Source organism: Ascidia mentula, chromosome 4 (assembly GCF_947561715.1).
Source record: "Ascidia mentula chromosome 4, kaAscMent1.1, whole genome shotgun sequence".
In the NCBI taxonomy this organism is placed as follows: domain Eukaryota; kingdom Metazoa; phylum Chordata; class Ascidiacea; order Phlebobranchia; family Ascidiidae; genus Ascidia; species Ascidia mentula.
In genome coordinates, this window is record NC_138569.1 from 20,738,664 (window position 1) to 20,759,351 (window position 20,688).

Sequence of the window (20,688 nt, forward strand, 5' to 3'; positions counted from 1 at the left end):
ACAAAAAGGAAATAAATTCGTTTAAAATGTAAAAACCCAACGTGTTTCATAGGCTGTAAAAAGTATCAAGGGACAATTTAACAGTCGCCATTGAGCTTTAAATATTTTGTGTTGGGTGTTTGTATTTAATGTTCAATAACAAGCAGGCGACTTTTTTATCACTACACTACAATCAATCAAACTTCTTGTGAGTGTTTTTACCTGCAGTGACGACCAGTTTATTGCAACCATAACAGTAGCGTTGATCAAACGATTATCGTCATGAACAAGAACCAAAGAAAAAACTAAACGAAGCACGATCATAGAAATCGTATACTGCGGGAGGAGACGAAGCAATATTATATATGACTGTATCGCATGACATATTGGCGTGCAAACAACATAACCAGTATAAAAGGCTAAGGACAGTGACATGCTGACGGTTACCATAGTGATTAAAAATGGGGATTTTTTTTGAATCAGGATTTTGGTTCGGTTGCGATAATTTTGTGTTTCGAAACACCTTAAGATGGAATTACGAGATTCTGAACGGAACGGAACAAAAATCAAAGGATCGAGCATAGCAAAGAAATAAGCAGGAAAAACACAATAACTATTGATTGTAAAAGTTATTCAAGGTATTGATATGTGATTGCGAATAACATGTAAGCAACGGTCAACATCAAGTCATGTAATAAAACACAGTCTTTGCGCGATTTTCGAGCAGTTTAACGCTGGAACGTTTTGTGTATCGAAAACAACCCTGCATTAATGTGGAAAAGTTCCAACACGGATATTCACAAGACGATATGGCTATTAGCTCTGAGCCGTATATCAGTTTTAAGCGCGAATGCATGAAAACAATAACCAAACAGGTGCGTAATGTGAGGTAACAATAAAGGATTTGTTGGAACGTTTTGTTCAAATATCAGGGCCGACGAGAGAACATGCAAGAAAAATGAAAAAATAATGACGTCACTGCACAGCACAGCTTTGGATATTTTAGATGGCAAAACGGAGCACACCACGCGAAAAGTCACGATAAAATATGCGTGTTTTGAAATAAAGTAGAATTTAGGGAATGTTGATTTTAAAAAAAATTATTATTTGAAATTCGATTGGAATGTTTAACAGAGCGTAAAAGAACAAGCTGATGACAATAAAAGAAGAAAAATTGTTGTGTAACCTCAACCAGCAACGATCACCAATCTTCACTTAAGATGATACAACATCAACCGTGAACTACCTTTGCCCTTCTTTGGAACAACCGATATTGGGATATTTGTCTTTGGTCAATTCAAGTACAAGAAAATACGCCACGAAAACTACAAAATTCTACACGAAACTACTAAACAAATTTCTGACACAAAATTTTACAAAAACTTCCCAACCAAAGAAAATATCATTTGTGTTTATCCAAAATCCAAAGTTTTCAATCGTTGACAAACTGAAGATCATCCATCACTCCCTTTGTTACGACATAAAGTTGAATGACGTCACACGACCAGCGTGTGAAAGTCCTGAGACGTCCTCATGTGTTTTATGGTCGGGGAAAATGAGATCACGATTTTTTCTTTTTGCTTCCTCGAGGTGAGTCAGGGTTAAGTTTTAGTTCTCTGTATTCGTCCTACAAACGAAAGTCGTCACAATTACCAATTATAAACAATTGTAAGAGATTTTAAAACATGGCACAGTTCTTCAGACGTTTTCAGTAGCAACAACCTTCTGAACGTCGTGATTACTGCATGCATTTTTTTTATACAAGTGGTCGCAATTCGACAGATTTATCACATCTAAATAATTTTTCGCTTCTGCAAGGATGACTAGCGTGTTTAAAATACATGTGTTAGAAAGCAATTAAAAAACACATATTCAAACCGTTCTATTTCATTTATCGACCCTGTAAATTCAACTTAGAATTCTTATTTTCGAATTTGGACCCGGTTTAAAACAGAAAGAAATCTAAATCAACACAAAAATCGAACGAACCAACTGAACGTTGGATGGAATCCGCGACAAGAAGTCCATGATTTCGTTGTTGGGGACGAAGTTGGGTTTCCTCAGTCGTTTTGTAAACTTATTTATTCCCCATAGGAGAACAATCGCTCGGATTGGAATGAAGTAGAGGACGAGGGCGGCCACACACAAGACAACCACGGCTAGTCGAGATAGGAAAGGGACGCTCCACGTGAATGTACTGCAAAAAAAACAACAGTTTTATGGGGTTTTGATTTTGTTAACAGTATATTTGTGGGATGCTGTGCCTGGCAAAGAATTTATAACTTTCAAACAATTCGCATCAGGTAGTTGTGGGATGTTGTTACATGGGGTATAGAATCTTAAAAACTCGAGTACTGGCATTAGGTTTAAAACTAGTTTTAATAATGTTAAGAGCTATTATGTGAAGATGAGAATTGTGTTGTATTCATTATTGGCCTATTGCTTATAGATGTCTTGTATACTTCTCATGGTACTAAATTTTTAAATGCCAAAACCCCAAGAGAGGAAAATACAAGTTTTATACTACCGCGCGGTGGCACCAAAGAGCTGACAATGAAGCAAAATGCCCGAATGCGTTTAAAGAATAAAACGTGTCGTTTGTCATTGCCTATACACTTCCTATATTTAAGAAACCCTTATATGCACAGGTGCTGAGGTGTGGCCTTGAGCTTTCAATGTGGCTTCCCAGCAATTTGAATGCAAGCTTGCATTTCTGTTTTTTTTTCAGTTAAAAAGTTCATGGCACTTTGCGAAAATGTTTGAATTCTGTGCCGCATTAGATAGGAATTTTGGACTTCCTATTCATAATCTAATATTATCCAACATGACCCCGAGGTAATCCCAAAAACAATTCCGCCTGGAAATGGGGCACAAATTTATACAAAAACGTAAAAGTCTTATAACGGGGTTGGTTAACTTACTTGTAAATTCTCTCCCCGAAAGAGGCGATGGCATCCAATATATTCTGCACCTTAGCCAGAACATCCTGAAGTGCGTTGAGTTTTTGCATCAAAGAAAGTTTATTACCGGAGTCTTCCTCCTGATCGTCGTCCTCAGCTCTTCAAACAACAACAACAACACGTTTCTAGTGGTATTCTTGCTGCCATGTATTGTAAAATTAAGAACTGTTCTCACGTATATGGTTACAATGGACCTAACCTGACACAACAGGACGTGGTGTCACTGGACAAATAATTCCTATGTAAATTAGGAATTTAAAGTAAACAAACAAGTCAATAACCTGACTTCTCCCACACTTCAGTGCATTTAACACCCATCCACATTTCAGATTGAAAACATTTTCCATCAACGCGAGTTACGAAAAATAACAGCAAACAATATATATTCTTTACTATTGTGACGTCAAATTTAATTGTGACGTCATCGCGTACCTGGTATCGTCGACGGATTCGTGACGTGGTGGTCGTGTGCAGCGGACGTATATGTCGATGTAGTTTTTGAGGAATAACAGCAACAAGACGATTGGAAACATGTAGAGCTCGAAATTCCACACGATGAGAAGGAAAGTCTGCGTTGAGACTAGTTAGATAGATCGATAGTGACGTCATGTGCAAAATATAAATGGGCCAGCACATAAATTATCCTTTAATTGCAATTAATTATCGGTTGAAAGCGAAACAAAACCCCATATTAAATAACGTCAAAAATCTTGTATTCGTAAATATCACTTGTTTAATTACAAATAACAGTTTGTGTTCACGTTGTAGCGACAAAATTGCACGTCGTTTTTTCAGTGCAAAATTCTTCGGTGTTGATTTCGTATTCTCGTAACATGACTCGCTTATAATGTGTTTTGAGTATATCGCTGACATCATAACCTTGCAACTCACCAAAAATGCAAACCCGCTTCTCCGCGGATTTTCCCAAGTGAAGCAGGAATTAACGAACTCGGCGGTGGCAATGATGCTCTGGACAATCCTCCACACACGGCTGAAGTTCTGAGTCAGCAGATTCTTCTTAAACTTCACGGGTTCCTCCATAAACTTTTCCTCTCTCGGACTGAACGTTCGCACGGCGGCCCGGACCTAAAGGTTAAACACACCATGGTTTGACTGCTGGTAAACCAACATGTATGTCCTAGTAATATAAGCTGATGTAATTCCAGATCAAAACTAAAACTTCGCCCGCGAATTTCTGCACAAAAGTAATCTATACTGAGCTACAGACAGATGGCCAATCTTTCGACCTAATAGGTGTCACAAGTGCACCTATGGTGTGACATACAATGATTTTGTCAGCAAGACTTCCACTTTGTGAGGACTATACAGCCACCATTAACAATTGGATACCAAAGGCGTAACCCGCTGGATACAAACCAAGGTGGAAATACTGTGGCCGAGCAAAAGCTAAACCAACAGTGACGTCAGGATCCGCACAACAACAAAAAATCATGTATAATCTGGATTATAGAACGCAATGTATTAGTCTAGTAGGGTTGACACGCTGAGTACCTTACTGATATTGGGCCAAGTTCAGCTTAACTGGGGAGTTCGGTTTTGGGCGCAAATATGGGGAAGTTTATTGAAACAAACACTCGTAATGTGGCACGGAGTAAAACCTACATTTACTGTACTTGTTGGGAAATTCTCAAGTTTCATTAAATATCACATGACAAGATATATGTAAATTAGACGAACGTCCCACGACTGCGAACAGCGTGATTTACACAAGCCAACACTTGCCACAGGACACAATATATGTTACGTCACAGTGATCCCAAATAAGAACAAAGAATGTCTTGAATTAAGTCATCTTGTCAGTAATTCGAACGCGAAAAGCACGTGGATCAATATGCGCGATCGAATTCGTTTATGGCTCGTTCACAACTACATCGATTGTTTTGTCATAATCAAATAGTGGGGATAAAGGAAACCCCCCGAGCATTCGTTCGTCACATATGTTTGGTCAACTTAGTTTGTTACAACAACAATAGTTTATACTTTCTGGATGGTGTTTGGAAATATTATCAATAATTTTAAAAGAAAAAAAATTCTGCGTAGCATTTTACGTATAATTACAGACAAGTACGTAAAACAGTAGCGTGACACAAACTTGACGTTCGGTTTATATGACAAACTATTATTCCTCTAAATATGTAACGTGGATAAATTTAAATTCAGGATTCTAACTGGGAGGGAGCGCACGGCCACAATTATCCACGCACCTGCATCACTGAATAATTAAACAGTTCGGTTCACGGTTGCATAAACTCCACTCACAGGGTTTCTTCCCATCATAAACGAGTTGCTGAAGGCGAAGTTAATTTCATTTTACAACCCTACGGGCCATGTTCACGGAAACAGGTTGACAACAAATTAGTAAAGCGACGGACGGTGTTTGGAGGTTGTAGATACAACGTTGTGCGACAGACCTGGCGCATTTACTTAATTACTTCTCAAAGTAAATCATGCATGACGGAATACATGTTTACGTGTCAAGTTCAAATGGAGTCGTTGTCTCTTGTGAGATTGAAAGTCAAGGCTTAATAATTCTTTCCTATTTCAATTATTGATCGTGGAACCCAAACAAGCACTTTACGTAATTGCGATTCAAAACAGTTTAATGATATTTGGTATCCATTTTACCTTGAACAATTTCAACCCAAATTATAGAAATGTTAAAAAATAAATAAACCCAATTGCAACAACCCATTTTGTAAACCCCTAAACCTCTTATCACGTGTGTCTCAACAACTATTTGTTGTAGGTAGCATCGTAAAAGTATTAATAATGACATTTCAATATCCTACAACGAAAACATTATTGATCGAAATCTTAATAAACCTTCGGCCACTTACAGAATTGTAGATGTAGTTGATTTGAACAGTCACCGTGCCCTTGGTTTTGTCCTTCAGTTTTCGATCCTTTAAAACGTAACTGCATTGTTCTCCGTTCTGAACGCGCAGGATGGGAATTGAAACACGCCCCAGGAATTCTTTTTCGCTGTCCTTATCTTGATCGAAAAGCTGCAGCTCAAAAACATCGTGGATGTCGTGTACGGGGCTGGGGGATTCAAAAATGTTTCCAAATATTAAATGAGTGGTTACACGTGATAAAATGCGAAAAAAAATAGAAAAAGAAATTCAAACCTTTCAGGAATGTGTCCAAACAAAATATCCTAAACTTACATTTTGCTTACATTAAAACAAGAAGAAACTTTTTTTAAGAAGTTTCCTTCACGACCTTTCAATAACAATGAGAATACGTCACTTTCAGGTGCACTAAGCGCACGTCCGGAAAATGAAATGAAGGCAAATTTGCAGTCCTTAAATCAGACCGAAACTGAACGATTCTTTCAACTATGTCACCGGAAATTAATGTCAAGTAAACGTCGTTTATGGAAAGTCAGCGCCCGAATTAACCCGTGTATTAAAACGAAAATTTAACAGCAAACGAAACTACGTGATCAAAATCAGTATTAGTTTAAACTTCACTGAATCAGTGAACCAAGCCACCCTGGCAGGCTGTCGATCGATTACCGTATGTATAGTTGCTGGGACTTTTAGGTTTATATTCAGCAATTTTTTGCTTCAAGTTTTCTTTTCACGGCTGCAACATCATGAGATTGGTAAACAATCAAAATAACGCCCGAAACTTCCTGTTAACTGAACAGCTACGTCATCGCACGCGTAAGCTGCAGACAAAAGGCCACTGTTTCGACCTAAAAGGTCTCATCAGTGCAGCTGGTGTGACTATCAGACGACTTTGCTGACCAATCGGCCAAGCAAAGACTTACACTTTGTGGTGACTATACAATCATATTGTTACACTTCACTGTTTTTGGTTTTTGGCTCATCAGCCAAAACAAGAAACTTATTTCACCGCAAACAAACACACATAAAAAATCAATATGTCAACTCACAAAGTGCAAACTCGGTTCCACACCGGATCCAGTGTCTTGTAGCAAGTCTGAGTCTGCGCTCTCGCGTTGCAGAGTTGAACAACGCAGAACGGGTCCGATTTCCCGTTGATGTCGGCGGATCGTAGGTTGGAAGCGGATACGATTCGGATCTCAGCGAATCCCACATCCGAGAGGTCCTTGAAGGAGGAGGTGAGAGCCTGGAAAGATGAAGATGGTTTTTATCAACACAGGATCCCATGACACTCAAAGTTCGGTGCCCGCAAAAAAATTGAAAAATGGAAGAAAGTCAACTTTGTGCAGAAATTAATCGTGGCAGTTGTGGAGGCGGTCTAAGAAACCGGGAGCGAATGGCAACACAGCCTTCTGTGATAATTACCCTAGGCTTCATATTAAGCCCCCAATACGCGAAGGAGTGCTAACAGACACAAAATTAGTTGCAAGAACAATGCAATATTGTATAATATCACAGTTTTAAGATCGATGTTCGCGGTTTAACGGACAGAAACTGAATACCCTGAGGGATCGAATGTCAATAAATCGTTTCGAAGAAAAATGTCAAAAAACAACTGAAATCAGCCTGTTCTGTTTCGTGATATCAACGGATATGTCCTTACGGGTATAGAAAATTACTCAAAAGGAGAAATTGAAGATGAGCGCCAGTGCGATCTTTTCATATCAAAAACAAAAATATTAACTTCACCAAAACGGCAACGTCAGTTTCCTATTCAAATGAAACCGTAAATTGTGTTGGAGTTTAATAAACAATGTCGAATAAATTCTTGTTATTCAACCGAATGATGGAATAGTTTTTTTGTGTTTAAACTTAGTCCTTCCATTCTATCACTGTTATGTAATAATCACGTGCGTGAAAATCATGCTCAAACAACAATGCATGATGACAATGAGTATAATTATCCCGATTCAACTTGAACGACACAAAATTCGTGACTTCATTAGCATCAAGTCAAGGTCACAGCAAAACGACAATTTAAATAACGATTTGCTTCCACACAATGGACACTTTTGAGGGTTCTTTTCTAGTTAATCATATGACGATTACGTTATAACTTGCATATATAGCAAGGTTACCATCGGCCTGGACCAAAAAATTAGATGGCACGTTGCATTTTCATGCTGAAATTGGATTTATATCAGAAACTCTTCCCGATTGTGGAGGACATTGTGTGTTGTGAATTAAATGAAAAGCTTTTTTGAAGGTAAACACAGATTATTTATGTAAATTTGCCACTAATCTTGGCTGGTCTGCCCGAAAACCCAATATCACTAATATTCGGTATATTTGAAGAAAAAACAAGCACATTTAAACGAGAAAACCAGGCAAATCCAAAACTAAGTAGAAATCTTGGAATATAGCACGGTATGGTAACCCTGTGTATGGCCTATATTATAGAAACTGTGTATTGTGCGCTAGGACGAGAGAAATGGGTTGTCAGTTACATCCTCCTACGTCACAACCAAACCAGGCCTCATCTACGCAGTTAAAACCGAATTTTACATTCACGATCGGACGTCTGCATACAAGGGACCGTGAGCTTGGATAACGTCAATCAAATTCGATCGATGCAGTGCCAGTGAATAAAAACGTACACCCGGATTGTGGGGATTAATCATAGGTCCTTGTTCGATGGGGTTTTAATCCTGTGATATAGTGAGTGTCAATATGGTATTGGGAATACAAAAGCACGACTTGCATTGGCTCTACGGGCTCGCTTTCAAGGTCACCCGAGGTCAATAATCGCGAGTCACTTTCACCGAACAGGTTATGTTGGGGATAAAGGTGGTCGGATAAATAACGATGGGAAAAACTGTATTAAGGCGACATACAGTGTTATAATTCTACCAAACCCTGCCATCTATTCCCATGCTTTGGGCTTAACTGTTGGTTGCCACGTATCACTTCACTTATGCGAAAAAATCATTTTGGTTTCAAGTTTCAACGACACTCGGAACGTGCGATGGAATATTAACAACAAACATGTAGGAGTTTTAATTGTTACTCGTCGCCGGTTTGCACACGGAACTAAAACAATCAGTGCTGTGGCCAAAATAAGAGTGCTCTGTATATGCTTGAATTGATTAATCGGCGCGTTGTCGAATATGCAAAATTAATTTGGTATTTACGTAATTTGTTGTCGATGGCTTTGATAATTAGTAATTATGTTGCAAGACCCTCATTATTGCGGTGTCGGAAAAACACAAACTGCATTAACGTTGTTTAAAGATTTTTGCTTAAGTTTTGGGCATAAAATTATCATTTAAATTCAGGCAAGCATGTTAAAGATATCAAAACTTTTCTATGATATTAAGGAAAATAGTCAGAATATCTGTAACCAAAACTTTGGTTTGGAACACTCCACGGCCCAGGATTTTTACCACAAAAATATCTTTTGCTCAGCAGAAACAGGTGAGAGCAACAGGCGTCAATCTTTCAACTCACATATCTCTGTCGTAGTTCACTGAGGTCAAACGAGGTCGGATTGCTCTGATCTGCCACACTGTTGTGGACTGTGACGAGGAGAAGGATGGACCCCGACGTATCCACCAGGTTCAACGACAAGGAATGCGTCTCGTCGCGCTCCAATGACCACAGGTCAAGTTCGCATCTATAATTAGTGAGGTTAAATCAGGACAAAAGTTGTAATGTTGAAATAAAAAAAAAATCTCGTGAGACTCAACTTCGGGAATCACCCTAGTTTGCTAGAATAGTAATAGTAACAAACATGTCTTTACGTCACGGGGAAACACCGGCTGGTAAAGATTATTGGATTGTGTTGATTGGTCGCCGGGGTCCAATAAAAAACAGCTAGGATAATGATATATCTACAGGACAGCTCATTTGCCTTAGTGGTACAAACCTCCAATCCATTCAGTGGTACAGGGAAACATTATCTTGCTGCCAGGCATATTATATTTTAATGTATTGTGCCAGAAGGACAGATTATTAAAATAAAATACAAGGGAAGCGTTTCGGCTCTTCTATAAACGTCTCAAGAGATATTTCGTCACGTCTCCTACCTTCCGATAAAGTCGTCCCTCCTGTACACGTCACGATCCCACACTGTGACGTCAAGTACCGACCCTTCCTTGGTGAAAAGGTGGAAAGTGTATTCCTCCTTCCATACCGGGTTCAACGTTTTGTAGCAAACCTTGATGACAAGAATACAAAGTAATGCTAGAGTGGAATTGTTTGTTGTTTTACGAGATAGAAGTGTGACAGGTTTTGGAAACATTGAACTCCTGATTTCGGCTTCTGCTTGCCAACGAAATTACGGACAACTTTTTTTATTTTTACGCCATAACTTTCCTTAAAGCGATTTGCCAGCGCAAATTGTGAACTTGTTTCACCGAGTTTGCCGCGTAACAAAAATCACAATAAATTATTCAAGACCCATCTTCAACGGCTGGCAACCGACAGAATTGTTTCGTTTGTGCATTTCGTTGATGACCGAAGCGATATATGAAAAGACTTTGCCAAATACGTCGTCATGTTTCACTATAATGCAACATTGCCAACGTTTGCTCCAAAAATTTAAATGTATATGTAAGACATTACATTGTTTAACGTAATATTAGGTTACAAGCTTCGTGATCAGCGATAACAGCTGTCGTATGTGATCAAATTAAACTAAGGACCTGCGCAATGGAGCGATCCTGCCAATCATGCGATTGCATGAAACACTTCTGCGTATATATGTAAGATATTATACACATTATTTAACTTTACCCACGTTATCCTTTAGCTTTTGGGACCACGACATTTCTTCTGCATTCAAATTATCTTCAAAATAATTCTAAATCATTTCGTGTTTTGTGTAGTTCGTCTTCGCATGTTAGGTTTAAGTCGGATTACAATTCACTTTCACTTTATATTCCGACTTAATGTCGAGACAAAAGAGACAATCTGATAGTGAGCCGGATGACGGGGTTCGGGAATACTATAGGCTCAAAAAGTTAACGGTGAAGCACAAACATGTCATTGGTGCAATTAAACTGTTAAAGCTTTAAAGTTTGCGTTCCTTACAAACCACTGTGGCTTTAGGTGACAAAAGCGAGAAAACGCACGCCGGAGGTGAGGTTTGAACCCACGACCATTGCACTTCCCATGCTCAGCAGACTAAGCTAAAAGGAAGCTCAAAGTCAATATATTGGAACTATACAACCAAAATTTACGGCCATAGTTCAGTGGCAGTGCATATAGATCACGGACTGCGCTCTGCTTTCAATGCCATATACCTAATCACATGACCCTGGAAAAACAACTAAATCGGAGTGACACAGCAAATTTCAACTACGCAAGATCTAAACTCAAAGGCTGCCCATCGAAATACCGTTTCACACTTCAATGGTGAACAAGTCGGCTCACGTACTCATGCAGTGTTCTTCACCCTAGCGTAAAAAGGCCGGGCTTGGATTGACTCGCCGCAAACACCCGGCAGTCAAACTACCTATAATATCTAATATAAAATCCGTTTCGAACCCGATGATATTCTCTGAAGGTCAAGTTTACTCTTGCCACAATGTTGGATCTTATTATTTTATGTATTATGTTGATGATACAACGTTGAAGATTTAACATAAGTTTTAATCACCGGCCGTATCTACAACATAATAGTAACATTAAAATACCGAAGTCCCGACTAGTATTGTAAAGTGCTGCCTTTAAATTGAGGCCTCGTTCAACATGCACGCACAAAATATCTAAGAAAAGTACGTACAGTTGCGCATGTTTAAACTGACCTTGCTTTTCCGTTTTTGTTTAGCCATCAGTAGCTTGACGTAGGGGTCAGAGAGACCGTTCGCATCCCTGGCTGGTAATTCACAACCAGACACAAGTTGTACGGTGGCAGTCGCTACAGGAAGTTGGTTACGGATTGGATTTGAACCTGAAATAAGCAAAATTTTACTCAATTTTCATGCATTCATTTATTCGTTGATTTTGCCCCAGGAACACAAATTTGAACATATTATATTGGAGCAAATATTGAAGTTAAAGCTGTGAAGACATGGGCAGGGAGACCCTAAAATAACCCGAGGGTTTTCAAAGTCAAGCGCTCATGAGGTCTCTCTGAATTTTTCGCTTGAATGGAGAATAATGGCCGAAGATAGACTCTTTTTCGCCTAAAATGTGAATTGTTTCTCTTTGCGAGACTTGGGACAAACACATATTTTACTAAGTGTTAAACGGGAAAATAACATAATTGAATGCCACAGAACAGTCAACCGAACACTTTTGACTCCTGTGGTTTATCGGTACGGTAACGTCGCACTATGCAAGTGGGTGTAACGTGAGAAGGAACAACCGCCTTGCCGCACTCACTGTGATTACTGCAGAATTCTCATATCGTTTTTCAAATCGTCAAAATATAGGGTTGGTGTTCAAATAGGTATACATTATATCCGCGTGGGAGGCAAACACTACTTGTATTTGCACAGCTGGGTGTACTGTGAGAAAACGGGTTAGTTTTTGGACGTAATTATCTACCGGTGATTGGGGTTTTCTAAAGCAGTGATTCCCAACCTTTTTGCACTTGCATACCGGTAACATTACAAGACAACTATAACGGTTTGGTGACTTTCAAATATCTAAACCAAAGTGTAATGAACAGAACACAGTTTGAAAAAAACTTAATATAAGGTATAATTGCGCAGTTCGCACCATGAGAATTCCATTTCATGTGAAAATAAATAAGGTAAAAAAAATGAACGCGAATAGTTGCCGACAGGAGTTGAGAAACACTTATGTAAAGAGGTGGAAACCGCCACCGCACAACGACAACAGATTGAAAGGGTTTCAAAAGGATGGCCGGCAACCGGAGGAAGGTAAACAAAGTTAAGCTATTGTCCCAAACATCGCATCCGACTTAAGCATTTTTGCCCGCGAGAAAACTGTTTGGACGAAACTCGAACAATGGAACCCGCATTTCGCGTTTTACCAACGAGCTAAAAGAGCGTGCGCAACAATGCGGAACGACTGTTACCTGGAAATTCTGCCCTTTAGGTGACGTTTTATGGCAGAAAACAACAGTTCGCGTGGAATGATTTGTATTTTAAGCCAGGGTATGAATGCGGATAGCACCAAACGTTCAGCTGGGGGTTGGCTAGTGGTAGATATACAGTGCTAATACAATTATACAACGACTTGATAAAGTGTAAAAATATTCGATATTGTTACTAGGTATAATGTAGTACGAAGAAATTCTATTGCATGGTTGCCTTATAGAAAGAACAACGGATTTAGCCAAAGCATCAGGTAGTTGGAGAAAAAATTCCAACGACAGTGCGTGCCGCTGGGTTTAACATGTGCGTGCATTCGTATTGAATTACAAGCTTCTACTTTGCAACAAAGACAAAAGAAACACAACAACAAGTCATCTGTAACTTCACACATACCTGCCCTCCTACGGATTGAACTAAAATCACTCTCCCTTCGTGCTGGTGAGGGGTGGTGTTTTAGGGGACTGGGGTGGGGGATTGGTTTGGAAGCAACAGTCGCCGCGTCCGTCTGGAATTCAGTAAAAAACGCGTGTTGAATTGACGCTGCATAAAAGTTTTTATGACACTCAAATCATTTACAATCGGCTTTGCACCAGGGTTTATGGCAGCATTGCTCTGAACCCGATGAAAACCGACGGGCGATATAACTGCACTCAAACTGTAAAACACATTCTGTAGTGATTATTTTTTTTTTCGGAACGATTTGTTTCCAGAAACTTTATTTTCCGAAAAGTGAACCCGCAAGGTCATTTACAAGGTCAAATATTTTTACTTATTTTCCTCACCTCAACCGAGCCTTCGTTATCAGCGCGGAGGGGAGTCAAGCTAAGCCTCAGGTGCAGATAGCCCAACTCCTCATCGGTTGACGGGTCGTGCAGCTCGATTGTGATGTCATTTCCGGTGACGTCGACGCGCGATAAATCGAGAATGCACATACCCATGAAATCGTCGCGAAAACCGCGATCCCAATCGAACACGTGAGCGGACACTTCGTTGCCCTCGTTCACCAATATGTCGAAGGTTTGGTTCCAACGGGGGTTCAAGGTCATCTTGCAGCACTTGCTCTTGCCCGCCGTCCTCCCGTCGACCTTGAACTTCACGTAAGGATCGCTTAAACCTGGAAATGAAAGAAGGAAAGTCCCTTTAATTAAGCGGATTGAGCGGCTGCGTTGAGTGGATGTGTTTGTATTCGAGGGGTGTTTGAAAATATACACATAGGGGCTACCTACATGTCGAACATCAGACGATTTGTCTACTCCTATCACTATGCTATATCCATGTGTACTGCATCACCCTTATTGTAGTTGCCTGGTTAGCAACTGAAATACCCCAAAGACTTTGTGCGTAAGTGCCTGGAATTTACTCAGTTTCCAAAAATTTACATCAAAATTTAAAAAGCTTTTCGAATTTGTTGAGCGTGACCACGAATAAAAATTAAAAAATCTCAGGGAATGGAAAAGGCAGTATCTGACATAGACCACCCAAGCAGTTAAGTGCAGTTGTTGATTCATACCTGACAGGAAAATGTGGACATAAGAGTGGGCCAACAATTCATTGACACAAACAAGTTAATTTTAACAGCAACAACGGTAATGCGGAAGCCACCGCCACATAAACAGCAACCGAGTAATTTTGGGAGACAGCAGGCATTGTCTTAAAAGGAAGGTCAGAGCTAAAATGCTCTCTTACTGGGTATATCATCAATAGTTCGAAAACTTCTACTTAATATGATAAACAGCATTTTAGCTCTGGCTTTCCGTTTTAGACTCGTCAACTCCAAATATTTCGCACCCAAGCAGGCATTGTTTTTCACACAAACGTGGCGATCGGAAATGACAAATGTCTCATTCTGAGAAGCAGCTTTTGCAGACGCTGCACAAAAAACTTTGAGAAATAGGTCACAAACACGAAGTGCTACCGACACAATATGACCAGTGTTTGAAGAAACTATATTTGATTTGTCGGTGCCAAAGAGACTCTTAAATTTTTCTTTGCTGCTGTTTTTAATTTGTTATTGCCTGCATTGGCAATAAACAACCAAATAGTTGGATGTTTTTGTCAAAAACGTATGATAACTTACTTATGACGTCATCACCCCGCGGTCGTTTCTCCCGCTATCATCAGTGACGTATCGACAGGTAAATTCCCACGTAAAGTTGTGCCCGAAACGTTTTAAACAAATGTATGTCGCTTAACTTTGGGGACCGATATTCCCATTCGATGGTAGATGGAGATTGACGGAGTTGCGTTTCAAAATGAAAAAGCCTTCTCTTTTATCGCTTAAAGGCCTTATCATTACGTTTAGGTTGGGGTAGCTGATGCACTCAATTAACAGATATCCGTCAATAAAAGTGTACAAACACATTCGTAGCAGTGGCGAAACTGCGGTAACGACCACTTTAGTAACGATGGCGCAAAGCAATTGCGTTATGTGTCGTTCAAAGCCACTACCTGACGGCAAATTTCAGCGATTTTTCTAAATGACATCACAAGGCGTTCGTATCAACTGCAACTTCGCGGATCCAACTAAAAGCTCTTAGAAACACTCGTCGGCTTAAAAAACTACAGTTTTTTTTTATCTTGGGTATCAAAATTTGCATTTCTTCTGTAAGGTTAGAGAAGCTGACTGTTGAGTTATTTTAATTATAAGCCAATAAACTAACCACTTACCATTTGTGTCGCGCGCTGCTAAATTCTCCCCGCTGAACAAGGTGATCTTGAGGGTATGAGTGGGAGGCAGGTTCTGAAACTGTTGAAAGAATTCTAACATCTTTGACTCCATGATTATATGCAACCAAAAACTATTACATCCGCCAAATGTGATTGACAAAGTTTAGCATTTAAATATCCCCTAAACTGCTACAGTCAAAACACAAATTTATGCAAACAACAGCAACAGCCTTGTGTGGTACTTGGGTGGTTTAAAAATATTTATGGTAACTAGATCCTACTTGGTACTGTGCAACCCACAATACTGTTTTTGTCACAGTAACTCCAGTAGTTTAAAACAACCATTTATGGGAATTAAACGAAATAAACTTGATGTTTTAAACGCAACCTATTGCAACCTCTGAAAGTAAAACCACTTCCTTTTTTCTGACAAAATTAGACAAGGCAGCCATGGGAACTTGCCAGTTTGCGTAAAGTAAACAGAGGACTTCCTATACTTCGATTCAACACAACTATCATGTAATGAGCAAAATTAGTAAACAAACCTCAAACCACTAGCAAAATACTAAAGCTTGGCATTTTAAGACATGATTATTTTAAAAATTATAGTTATTATTTTGTTTGAGCTCATGGTTTCAAATTACAATAGCATTTATTTGTACAGACAGATGATGGCCATTGTTTAGAGAAGTTGCAATTGATGCATCCCCCTTAAGTCATCCAACACTACATATATTTGATAACTCTCTGATACCCTAATACAGTACCATTCATAAAACGCTACAGTTAAGACAGCATGCTAACAAATGTGTCCAGACTTTGAGTGCTACTAATCAGCACTAAGAAACAAAAAACTGCTGTTTCAATCAATTCTATTTTTCAAATCTATGTTGCAATCTGGCTAAACATAATCTCTCATTAATTCCTTAAAAAAGATAACTATTTTATTGCACCAATAAAATGTGGCATACAAATATATATAATCTTCTACCTAAACATAGCTGCACAAAAGGTATTTTGATACAGCTCAATTTTTTCAGGGCCCATCAATCTTAATACCCCAGCCACAACAATTCTGGCTCAGTAAGGACTAGTGAGGCTTTGTGGTGATTAGACATGCTATTAATAGTTGATTGCATTTTCCCTTTTTTCTTCTGAGCCTGCACCGATTTCTTCCTTTTTGAGAGCGGGTTAAAAAAATCAGGGCTAGGGCTAGGTAAATGTTTGAGACAAACTTTCAAGCAAGAATAATTCACATTAAATTTTCATTGAAGTTAAATTATTCAAGTCCTAATTCTTGGCTACCTTTTTGTTGGAACTTGACTCTCTTTTGGGCGCTGGTACTTCTGCATAAAACATTTATGCTGTTAACGTTTATGCATGAATGCAAGTCACAATAAAAAGGCTTAGACCAATTGTAAACTTGATTTAATTGGTACTATTGCAAACAGCACTGACCTAATGTATTGTTGTTGGTACTGTCATAGAAGGTGTTGGTCACTGTTTCATTCTGCAAAAAAAACAAGGTTACACATTTGGTAACAGTGTGATGATATTAAAACTCATCGTGTCAGTGAAATGACAGCTTCCTAACCACCATGTGAACTGTATGGTGCTTTCAGTTTGACAGCTGCAACGTTTGCATGTACATATTCTCTGTCATGCAAGCATAACATGGTCTAAAAAACTTTTATTTATGGCGCAGTTTTATCCATTAATAGATATGCAAAAATTGGATGGTCAAATACATGATCAAGCTTCTTCATTAATTGGTACATTATGTTGATCCACAGCTGAGGTACAGACTATTTGGGGATATTGCTATGACCACAATACAGTTTGCATCACTTGACAAAACAGACCCACAAACCTAAACCTGCACCAGTGTTTGTATTATCTGTCTGTTATAAGTGTGCAAATTCCCAAGAATGGACCTTTTTCTCCAAAGAAAAAAACATTCTGGACATTTATAATGATCTAATTTATAATGTTTACAACTCCCTTTGGGCAATAAACAAAAAAATAACCTGTGGTGTAGAAGCGTTTGACTTTAAGCTGTGGGTATCTTCAGAGGAGGCCAAAGATACATCTTGTGTGCTTATACTTGAAGTTGTTGTGGTGACTAAAAACAGGTGTTTCATTCGTTAAACAGGGGTCACCAACCAACCGAAAGGGAAACGGTACAGGTTCGTGAGGTATTTATAACCGGTTGATGCAAATCAACACACTATGTAAACAATCAAGTCAATAGCTCTTGCGGATCAATAAAGAACGACTACTATGTTACCGCAGTTCACTTGTACGCAGCTACGAATACAGTAGCCCACTTATCAAGCCACCAAAAACTACCACACGGTATTGTCTTTGCTCCAAGTGGCACAGCGTTATGTAGAGTTGCAACTTGAGTGCGTTTAACATGTGTTGTTTATCTGTTACACCAAGGTTGGTCAGTGAAAATACTACCGACATCAAATGTGGGCAAAACAGTTGGAAACCTCTGCAATAGCAGGTAACAACATATCTGCTTTGGCGATTTCGGCTCTTGTTTGCGGGAAACTCTGTAAGTTTACGAGTAGCGATTTCGTCTGTGTACAACGTTTCGATTGCAATCATTATGCCAGTTCTGCCGGATCAACCAAAGCCACAGCGAGGGCACAACTGGTAATTACGGCGACTAATCAACCGTCTTTATACGTGGAAAGTGGGAAATAGGGCCCCGGCATTTTGATGTATTACAGCTAAAACGCAAAGCAACAATGATGCAAGTTATATTTAGGGTTTCCAATAAGCACATACCCTTGTTTGTTCCAATGATAAAAATTCTACCCGAAGTAAAATAAAGATTATTGAAAACAAATTGAAAGTGGAGGTTTTAAATTTGTGTAGTAGTTGTTTATTAACGCAATTTTAAATAAAAATTTATTGCCTCGGCAATAACAAAGGCTTTTGGAATGTACCCGCCCGAGCCCATGATTCAGAATCGGCTAAAATGCGTATATACTGGATACTACATATGGGATCTGAATCTGGTATAAACAACGACGTCTGGAATTGTGCACTTTCGTTGGTATTTATGCACAAAAATACTATTGTAAGCAACAAACATTTCGCGAGCGAACAACTTCAGCAAAGTACATTTATTTCCATTCGCGAAAATACAAACGATGAAAATTTATGATGTCATTAAATTAGGATTCGGTGGAATATTGGTTGTATCGGGATTTCGTCAAACTAAGTCTTTTTTTCATTGGCGCAACTCAATTTCTACCGCTGCGGTTTGTCAATTTGCAGTATTGTCTCAGAATAGCTCTAATGCCGTTTACGTAAACGCTGCGTTGTTACGACTGGTTTAGTGGTTTTTTCAAAACTGTTTCACAGGAAGCGAAAAAAAGGTCATGGGAACCCCGTGAGTCATTTCACTCGCGATAAATGCACTACCGTCGTTAAAACGGGGAAAAACGTGTGAAAAAACACATGCACATGCGTAGTAATGGAAAATTTCACATACATACCTTGTGTTTGGCTGAGCACAACATGAACATCACTTTCTGCAAAAAAAATACATAAAAATTTCACAAATCAAAAAATTTCACAGATTGTTTGACAGAGCTGTTGAATTCTGTATATACATATGTATAAAGTTCACATACCGTTGGAGTTTACAACTGCAATACTATCCACTTTGCTTTCAGTTTTTTTGCTTCTGTATCGAAATAATCCAAGTTTCCTCTTTTTTTTAGCTTTTCGTGTTGGTGACCCATCCAATGAGTCTGCAAAAAAAACTTAAGTTATTTTTGAAATTGAAGCAATTAAGTTACAAGAGAATGCTACAAGTTTTCTAACTATTTGTCCAAAACCAACTATAGACAAATTATGTTGCTAGGCTTTCTCACCTGTTATGGAAATGCTGTCATCGGACAAATCAATGTTCTTGGCACTTTCAAAAGACATTTTTTAAATGCTTGGAAGATTTCTTCGTTGATTAATGTTAAAAGGTTGAAATCTTTTAATTATTTCCCAGTTAATTTGTAAAACATTTATCTGCCCAGTAACCAGTAATTATTAGGCAATAGTTTTTTTGACAAAAAGTAGAGAAATGCGTTCATTTTAAAATCCTTAATTTAAAAATATTACTAGAAACTACTTGATCAACAGCAATCCACAATATTAATTACACTCTAAGAGCCTGAGTACCCACGCTGCTGGTCCTCGAACAACACAGGCAGGAAGTTGTCATACTCAATATTACGTTGACTCTCATAAACAGACTTACATCACACATAGACCCCTACAACAACATCACCATCTCCGCACAATTCAACCGACATCACAACAGATTACAAGCTGTAATCATTTATCAATGCATCACTGCATATTTAAGATCCTGATGAACCCCTTTGACCTGAAATAACCTTTGTACCTCTCTAGGTCATAAGAACAATTGCTTTTTGTTGATCATTCTTGGACAGTTTAATTTTTAATGGCGCCAAAGAGTTAAATTTCTGTAAGTTTGTTACTACTGTACAGCATGTTTTACTGACTGCACAACACAACAGTTATTTGTCTATATTGTCACTCTTAAATCAATATTTGACGTTTACTAAAGAGTTTAAAATCGCACTTCACAATCAACAAGAGAGTTTAAAAACAAACCATCATCCACCATTTCACAACTAACTCTCTGACCCTTTGACTTACAGTCATGTCAGTATCTAAAAGCAACCCAGCTGAGCTACAGACACGACGCGACAAACGAGTTACGTATAAAGAAGACATTCTTCAAAAGCTTTTCCTTCTTCGGGCGCCACTGCAAGACAAAGTGCAATGGACCATGACCCTCAAAACAAACGTCTACTGTGGGCTAATCTTGAGCACTACCTAACGGTTAATAAGAAATGGCCTTTATTGCAAACAAAAACCTGATTAAGATCAATGTATTTTAAAAATGATGGCAAAAATAAAATAAAATAAAATCGAATTCAATTGAATTTAATTGAATTAAAATTTACCCTTTGAACAATTTATTCAGGTACCGGAAAACTTTTTTTTTGTTTAAAATGCATTTTTTGTGTTTCGATGTCTGCAATACAAAAAGTCCTCACCTTTCCTATAGACTGTGTGTGATTTAAAGCAGTTCTACGT

General features: G+C 38.7%; 1 protein-coding gene across 1 annotated transcript; it reads right to left on the minus strand.

The window, feature by feature from the left end:
* Nucleotides 1-229: 229 nt before the first annotated feature.
* On the minus strand, nt 230-19,584 carry LOC145899338 (multiple C2 and transmembrane domain-containing protein 1-like). Its single transcript, XM_082988082.1, has 19 exons — nt 19,440-19,584; nt 19,197-19,316; nt 19,059-19,094; nt 17,574-17,668; nt 17,005-17,056; nt 16,852-16,892; nt 15,547-15,625; nt 13,662-13,993; nt 13,273-13,384; nt 11,620-11,765; nt 9,898-10,028; nt 9,320-9,485; nt 6,862-7,058; nt 5,798-6,002; nt 3,831-4,025; nt 3,372-3,508; nt 2,901-3,038; nt 1,969-2,176; nt 230-1,606 (listed from the first exon to the last, which is right to left on the minus strand). The coding sequence occupies exons 1-19, from the start codon at nt 19,495-19,497 to the stop codon at nt 1,541-1,543; spliced, it is 2,514 nt and encodes an 837-aa protein (XP_082844208.1). The 5' UTR covers nt 19,498-19,584; the 3' UTR covers nt 230-1,540.
* Between the last annotated feature and the right edge of the window lie 1,104 nt (nt 19,585-20,688).

What these genes read in the sequence shown, in the direction of transcription:
- LOC145899338 (XM_082988082.1), bottom strand. Translation starts at nt 19,497, where the DNA reads ATGTCTTTTGAAAGTGCCAAGAACATTGATTTGTCCGATGACAGCATT. An exon ending in AGCAGCGCGCGACACAAATG is followed by an intron (nt 13,994 to 15,546) that starts GTAAGTGGTTAG and finishes TTTCATTTCCAG; the next exon opens with GTTTAAGCGATCCTTACGTG. An exon ending in TTCGGGGAGAGAATTTACAA is followed by an intron (nt 2,177 to 2,900) that starts GTAAGTTAACCA and finishes TTTTTTTTGCAG; the next exon opens with TACATTCACGTGGAGCGTCC.